Source organism: Cricetulus griseus, chromosome 6, assembly GCF_003668045.3.
Source record: "Cricetulus griseus strain 17A/GY chromosome 6, alternate assembly CriGri-PICRH-1.0, whole genome shotgun sequence".
In the NCBI taxonomy this organism is placed as follows: Eukaryota; Metazoa; Chordata; class Mammalia; order Rodentia; family Cricetidae; genus Cricetulus; species Cricetulus griseus.
In genome coordinates this window covers 88,181,223-88,189,219 of record NC_048599.1, presented here as the reverse complement: position 1 = coordinate 88,189,219, position 7,997 = coordinate 88,181,223, and the positions used below count along the sequence as shown (strand labels likewise).

The window sequence follows — 7,997 nt, the reverse complement described above, 5'->3', positions numbered from 1 at the left end:
ACACACACACACAAACACACAAACACACACACACACACACACACACACACACACACACACACACACACAAATTTTACTTTAGTGTGTGGTCTTTTAATTAAAACAAGAGAATTCCAATTTATACTCATCATAAATTAACAAAACACTCAATGCAAGATAATATATTAGTGAGCCCAGTGGTAGCAGTGCAAGTCTTTAGTCCCAGAACTCAGGAGGCAGAAGCACGGGGATCTATATGAGTTCCAGGACAGCCTGGTCTGTAGAGTGAAATCCAGGACAGGCTCCAAACTTACACAAAGAAACCTATCTTGAAAAACAGAACAAAACAAAATTCACTAAGGTGTTTAGTGGAGGAGTGCATCTAAGTAAAACTGTCAGATTAATATTATATCAGTTGTCTATGAAAATTAGCTGAGTGTTGTCCTGCTGAGTTACAATCTGATTTCTATTGTGAAGTGACATCATGACCACAGCAATCTTATAATGGAGAATATTTAATTGAGGTGGTGGCTTGCAGCTCAATGGGTCAGTCCATTATCATCTTGATGGGGAGCATGGTGGCATGCAGATAAACATAGTGCTGGCTACATCTCTTAGGCAACAACAAAACAACTGTGACACTAGGAGTAGTTTGAGCAAAGAAGAACTCAAAGCCCACTCCCAGAGTGACACACTTCCTCCAACAAGATCATATCTACTCTAACAAAGCCATTCCTCCTAAAAGTGGCTTCCCTATGGGGGCCACTTTCTTTCAAAACACCACAGGCCTCAAGTCCATTAATTCTCTGAAATGTTAAATATATATTCTTGATAAGCACAACATCATTTACTTGCTTTGGTTCAAGTTTTCAGTGCAAGTAACCCTGCTGACCCCTGTTCAGTAGCCTGAAAAATTGATATTTTAATAGTCTTTGATTAATTAATTTAAATGATTTTTATTGTCTACATTCATTCTAATAAAGACAGTGAAATATATGACATATATGGCATAGTATCTAAATACTTAATTTACATCTATAATTTTCTATTACAAAGCCACATATCTAATATGCACCTTCATATTAGTTATATACTTCCATTAAAATTAGAGATTAACACCAAACTTTTCTCATTACACTTTTCATCTCTGCATTCCTCAGTGTGTAAATTAAGGGGTTGAACATAGGAGCAATGATGGTGTAAAACAGTGAAAATATTTTATCTTCAGGGAAAGTGGTAGGAGGTCTAAGATAGGAGAAGATTGCAGGTCCAAAGAATAAAACTATCACAGTGACATGAGACCCACATGTAGTCAGGGCCTTTCGTCTTCCTTCTGCTGAATGAGTTCTTAAAGTGAGTAAAATTTTGACATAAGAAACAAATAAAACCACAAAGGTCACTAAAGTGACTATACCTGAATTGGCTAGAATAAGGACACCAGTGATGTAGGTATCAGTACAAGCAACTTTGAGTAGAGGAAAAATATCACAAAAGTAGTGGTCAATTTTATTGGGGCCACAAAAGGGCAACAAGATTGCAATAGAGAACTGAGGAAATGAGTGAGCTGCTCCACCAGCCCATGCTGCTAACATTAGAAGATGGCATTTTGTCCTGTTCATTACGACCATGTAGTGGAGAGGCCTGCAGATGGCCACGTAGCGGTCAAAGGCCATGACTGTTAGGATTAAGACTTCAATCATTCCTAAGAAGTGTACAGCAAAGACCTGCAGCATGCAGTTCTCATAAGAGATGGTCTTTCTAACTACTAGAAGGTCACCAATGAATTTGGGGGTCACACAGGAGGTAAAACATATATCCATAAAAGATAGGTGGCTGAGGAAATAGTACATTGGCTGATGAAAAAGAGGGCTGCATCGAATCGATACAAGGATCACAAAGTTTCCCAGCAAAAGAGACAAGTAACAAACTAAGAAAAGAACAAAGCAAAATATCTGTATGTTATGGTCATAAGAAAGTCCAAGCAGAATGAATTCAGAGACATTCCTCTGGTTCTCCATGTATTTCAATGTTTCAATTCCATACTTGATAAGCAGAAAAATTAAACATCTACAAATGAAAGAAACAAAACCTCCATAAAATTGAGCAAGGTAACAATTATGTAATTATGTAATATTAATCATTTCTGCAGTACAGTTAGAAAGGCTGTCGCTGCTATGTCTCTTATGTACAAGCCCACAGTGTCATGATTGTGCAATGTAAAAGCTATATTCTTCCAACATTTTCAAACATGAAAACGAATTTCCAATATTTCAAAAGTTGCTCTGCACACAAACAATAGATATAATTACTACCAAAAATGTTTAATAACAGTTTAAATCTAGGTAAAGCAAAAATATTTTTCATATTGTTAATAATTGTGTCTTGTCTGTTCATTTAATTTTTCTTCATTTGGTTGATTTGGAGGAATTTCCCAAATTATATATTTATACACAAAAGTATGTTTACTTAAAACTCACTAACACAACAATTAACAGGTGGGAAAAATTATCTCCATTCTCATGTGAGCCCATGTTATGAAGGACAGTAAAAAAAAAATTTGTGAAAAATATCTGGAAACAAAGAACTATTAAAAATAATGTGTCAAAATATGGAATAAAATTTGCAAAGATTATTGCATTCACTCATTGTCAGAATCAAATTTTAAATGATAAAAATTATTTTACCAAAATTCAGCTGTAAATTGTTATGGCAAAAATAAAGTTCATATAATGTCAAAATAAAATCAGGAAAACGTTCAATGCATGTGTCACTCTCACTACTTGAGATCATAAATAGTAAGCTGGTATGGATACTAAAAAATTTCCAAACACTAAGAAGTCAATTCTAGTCAAGGTTATCATTCAAATATATTTTCATCGAGGAGGAAAAAGAAAACATTGTGCTCTTACCCTGATATCTTTTTCTTTCTTGTAAACTACATAAACTGTACTTGTTTTGTTGGTTCTGTTTAAACACAGAAACAACCAGGACTCACAGAGTTTAGAAAATTAACAGTGTCCAAACAAGAGTTTAATAAGTTAATGTTTTAGTGGCCAAGTTTGTCCTTGTTTTAATGAAACTAAAGCTGACCTTTTTTTTGGAGATGACACTCTGCTTGCTTATGGAGAAATTGCTTATGTATAATAACTTAAAAAGGTAATTTAATGAGACACATTACATGAATATCACTCAGGATAACTAAATCCCTGGTTTTTCCGGGATGCAAATTGGTCAAAAGCATCTAAGTAAAATTCACAGACTCAGATTAATGACAGAGAATTTGGTACTCACTCTTTCTAGAATCTATCAGTGCTTTTGAGCCAAGCCATATTGGGAATGAATCTTGAGCAGCGTAGAGTGTTTTGAATCCTCATCTCTGTGGAAGAGAACATACAAAGCAACAGCCCAATACCCATTGGATGGTCTGAATATTCATGAACTGTATCGTGTACTTATACAAACATATTATAAAGAAATATATGAATATCATAAACATTATATTTGAAGATCTTTGAATTTGAAATAATGTTTCTTCAGATTTAACACAATGTGCATTTCTTAAGTTAGAATGCCCTAAATCTGGAGTCTGCCTTTCTCTTGATAATCATAAATGTTTAGTTTCCAGTATCTCTTAAATTTATATTCTGTTTTCTAAGATAAACATGCCATGAACAAAATAAGGCAAGAGAAAATAAAATTATTGTCTAAACATTGACACACACACACACACACACACACACACACACACACACACACACACACGATCCTAATATTCGTTCTTTGATATTAAACAAAATATATATTATATTTATTTTTCTTCAATTATAATTGTTTAGAATTTCAAATATGAGCACTTTTCCTAATATGTTACACAAATTTATTACCCAAGGCCTGTGTGGTAGCAAACACTTTTAATCCCAGCCCTAGGAATCAGAAAACAGTAGATCTATGTGAGTGGGTGGCCAGCCTGAAATACAAAGGTACTTCCAGACCTGTGTAACTGTGTGACTACACAGTGACTATGGAGTAAGACCCTGTTTCAGATAAATTAAAATCATTACCTATTATAAACAAAAACACTATTTATATGGTATTTTTCAATTTACTATGTGGGAAATCACTACATACAGTTACCTTTATTTTATTCCTAATTTCTTTAATTCTACTATTCCATGTATCTAAACTATATAACCATTTTACATGAATCATTACTACAACTAATTCATGAAAATAAAAGAAACAAATATAGTATTGATGCCCACAAATACAATTTTCATTTTAGCTTTATATAATTTGAGAAAATAATTTGTATTATTTCCATAGGCAGCTACACCGGCATGTGTAAACTCAATGAAGACATTTTAAGGAGATGTGGTGAAGTACCCCTAGCATTTTGAAAGTACAGGTAGGGAATCAAGAGCTCAAGGCAAATCTCATCGACAAAATGAGTTGAATGATCGCCACTGGGCCATACAAGCCTGTCTTACAAAAGGGTAAAATTTTAAAATAGAGGTGTCACGACTTAGCTCTGTAGTTAAATGTGTGCCTCACATGTGTGAAGCCACATGTTCCTTCTCAAACACTGCAAATAGACAAAAGTATCCTCACATGATTCTAGTGAGAATAATAAAAATAAATTCTATTATCAATCCATTAGTAAAGTAAATGAAATAACCCTGGGAAATTACCCTAGGATAAGCAGTGCTACCCTGTCTACTCAGAACTTTTTGATGCCAAGCCTTTGCCTGGGATTTCCTTACACTCACCTGAACTGAATTAGAAGATTACCTTCCAATTTTGGAGGGTTTTTTTTTCAATTCAGAAATTTAATTGCCATAGGAGACTACCAAGCATTCACTGTACCGTCTATTCAATAAGAACATGGAGGACATGAGTAAGCCCCCAAATGAGGCTGAGTGAAAACCGCTTCAACTGGAAGCTTTTATTAAATTTACTATGTCTCTTATTCTCAACTTGAATTTAGCTTGTTGGTGGAGAGCATGTAGTTAAAAGTAATGTCTTCCAGGATCTATTTTTAGTAACTGTCTTATTTTATATTAATAAAATTATAATCTTGAAAATTAAATTAAATTAAATTAAATTAAATGGTACACAGCCAGTCTGAAGCCTGGCTGTTGTGGAATGACATTTTACCAAACAGCATTATAGGTAATTCAGAACACTATGTATGACGAAGTGTTACTTTTTAGATATTTCTCTCTTATGTCTTCCTATTATATAAATCTGAAATAAAAGTAGAAAATGTGCAATATATTCCACAATTCAAACCCATATAAGTATACTCTACAAATGAATGGAGAATGTAAATTGTTTTAGTACCTATGTCTTGAAGCTTCTTAAGTGTAAAAGGGAAGTAGAGCACAAATATCCTCAATTCTTGAGCACACAGAAAGTGGACAGTTGGCAGTATTACCATGAAATCCAAAGACATTTTAAACCATAAAATTTGCTCAGAACAGAATATAAAGTTATGGATCAACATGAGAACAAACAGATCTTTTAAAGCTCTAAATTCCCAGAGGCATTACTGGAAAGTTCTCTGCCAGTTGCTATTACTCAGCAAAGCAAAGTCCCATTTGCAAGAATTATAGTGCACTTTAAAATGTGAACTAGAAATTCTGTCTCTGGAGCTCCAAAATGTGCAAGTCAGTCACTGCAATTCAGGAAACTCTCTTCTCAGAACTTAAGCTTTTAAAAGAAACAAGAAAAATAATATGTCATGGAAAATTGTTATTTTAGCCTTCAGTACAAGCTGAGCTGAGGGAGGATGAGAAGAAATAAAAAGAAAAAAGGCAGTTCAATCTAAACAGATAATTGTACAGAGTACCTGAGCCCTAGCCTATACACAAATAAAATCAGTGACCAGCGAAAAGGAGATTGGTGTGAGACTGATTGAATAAAGATTTGGAAATGAAAGAAAGAAGAAAAGATAGATGAATAAAAAAATATTCTGTAACCCATATTCATAGTGTGAGACATTTTGTGTAAGACACCAGTTCTCAAGTTCCTGCTTAACTTTCAGGATTCACTCTATCCCTCTGATGCCACTGTAATTCAGCAAATTCTAGACATTCCAGCCAAACCATATACTGACAAGTCTAGCAGCAAATTGCTTTGTATCACACACAGATTCATACAATAATAATTTTCATAGAGTGAAATTTCATGTTGTCTTTTTCAAACAGCCGAGTAATACTACACTGTGTAAATATACCACTTTTTACTTATCCATTCTTCATTTGAGGGACATTGAGTTGTTTCCTGGTTCTGGATATTATGAGTAAAGCTTCTATGAACATAGTTGACCAAGTTTCCTTGTGGTAGGATGGAGCAATCTTTGTGTATATGTCCAGGAGTGATATAGCTGGATCTTGAAGTAGTCAGAGTCCCAGTTTTTTGAGGAATGATCATATTGATTTCCATTGTTTGCACTGCAATACAGAAATGTAGGAGTGTTTCCATGGGCTTGCTCTCACTTGTGTTATTATTATTATTATTATTATTATTATTATTATTATTATTATCATTATTATTTGGTTTTTCAAGACAGGGTTTCTCTGTGGCTTTGGAGGCTGTCCTGGAACTTGCTTCTATAAACCAGGCTGGTCTCAATCTCACAGAGATCTGCTTGCCTCTGCCTCCAGAGTGCTGGAATCAAAGGCATGTGCCACCAAAACCAGGCCTCACTTGTGTTATTGATGTTAGCCATTCTGATAGGTGTAAGAAGGAATCTCAAAGTAGTTTTGATTTTCATTTCCATGATGCCTAAGTATATTGAGCATTTAAGTGTTTTTCAGGGATTCCTCTATTGAGAATTCTCTGTTTAGATCACTATGCTAATTTTTAATTGGGTTGTTTGTTTGTTTTGATATTTGATGTCTAGTTTCTTGAACAGTGGTTTTTCAGAAAACTGGAAATCAATGTACAACAAGACCCAGCTATACCACTCTTGACACTTTGAGAATCAAAGGATGCTCAATCATACCACAAGGACACTTTGCTCATCTATGTCCATGGCAGCTTTATTTGTAATAGCCAAAACCTGGAAAAAACCTAGATGTCACCAAGTCATGGAAAAGATAAAGAAAATAAAGTATTTATTACTTACCTGTTAAGAACAATGATATCATGTAATTTGAAGGTAAATGGATGGTACAGTCTATAGACCCATTCTTCTATACTTATAGATTGGTGCCTAGCCCATTTGTTATCATAGAGGCTTCATTCAGAAACTGATGGAAGCAGATGCAGACACACAGTCAAACTTAGGGAGAATTTGGGGAATCCTGAAGAAGAAGAAGGAGAAGGAGGAGGAGGAGGAGAAAGGATTGTAGGAGACAGAGGGGTCAAGGACACCACACAGGAACTCACAGAATCAATTCATATCTCACAGGGGCTCACAGAGGGTGAACTGACAATCAGAGATCGTGCATGGGACTGATCTAGGCAATCTTCATGTATGTTACAATTGTGTATTTCTGTCCTCTGTGGAACTCTTAACAGTGGGAGCAGGGTCTTTCTCTAAAGCATTTACTGACTTTTGTGATCCTACTACTCATACTGTGTTGCCTTGTCCTGTGATAATACATGAGGAGGTGCTTGATATTACTGCAACTCAATAAGAAATCTTTTGTTGCTATCTATGGTACACATGCCCTTTTCTGAACAGAAATAGAGAGGATTTGATGGGTGTGGGAAAAGAGGAAAATGTTGGGGAGAGATTTAAAAGAATGGAGGGAGGAGAAACTGCAGCCAAGATGTAAAATTAATAAATAAATAAAATTTAAAAAGTAGCTAAAATGGAAATGGTTTATTTAACATTCAAAAACAGCCAGGCGTTGGTGGCACACGCCTTTAATCCCAGCACTGGGAAGCAGGGGCAGGTGGATCTCTGTGAGTTCAAGGCCAGCCTGGTCTCCAGAGTGAGTGCCAGGATATGCTCCAAAGCTACACAGAGAAACCCTGTCTTGAACCCCCCCAAAAAAAAACATTAAAAA

General features: G+C 35.1%; 1 protein-coding gene across 1 annotated transcript; it reads right to left on the bottom strand.

The window, feature by feature from the left end:
- Nucleotides 1–1,091: 1,091 nt before the first annotated feature.
- Nucleotides 1,092–1,997, bottom strand: LOC100761177 (olfactory receptor 4P4). Its single transcript, XM_027421123.2, has one exon. It carries the CDS (start codon nucleotides 1,995–1,997, stop codon nucleotides 1,092–1,094), a length of 906 nt encoding a protein of 301 aa, XP_027276924.1.
- Nucleotides 1,998–7,997: the final 6,000 nt, after the last annotated feature.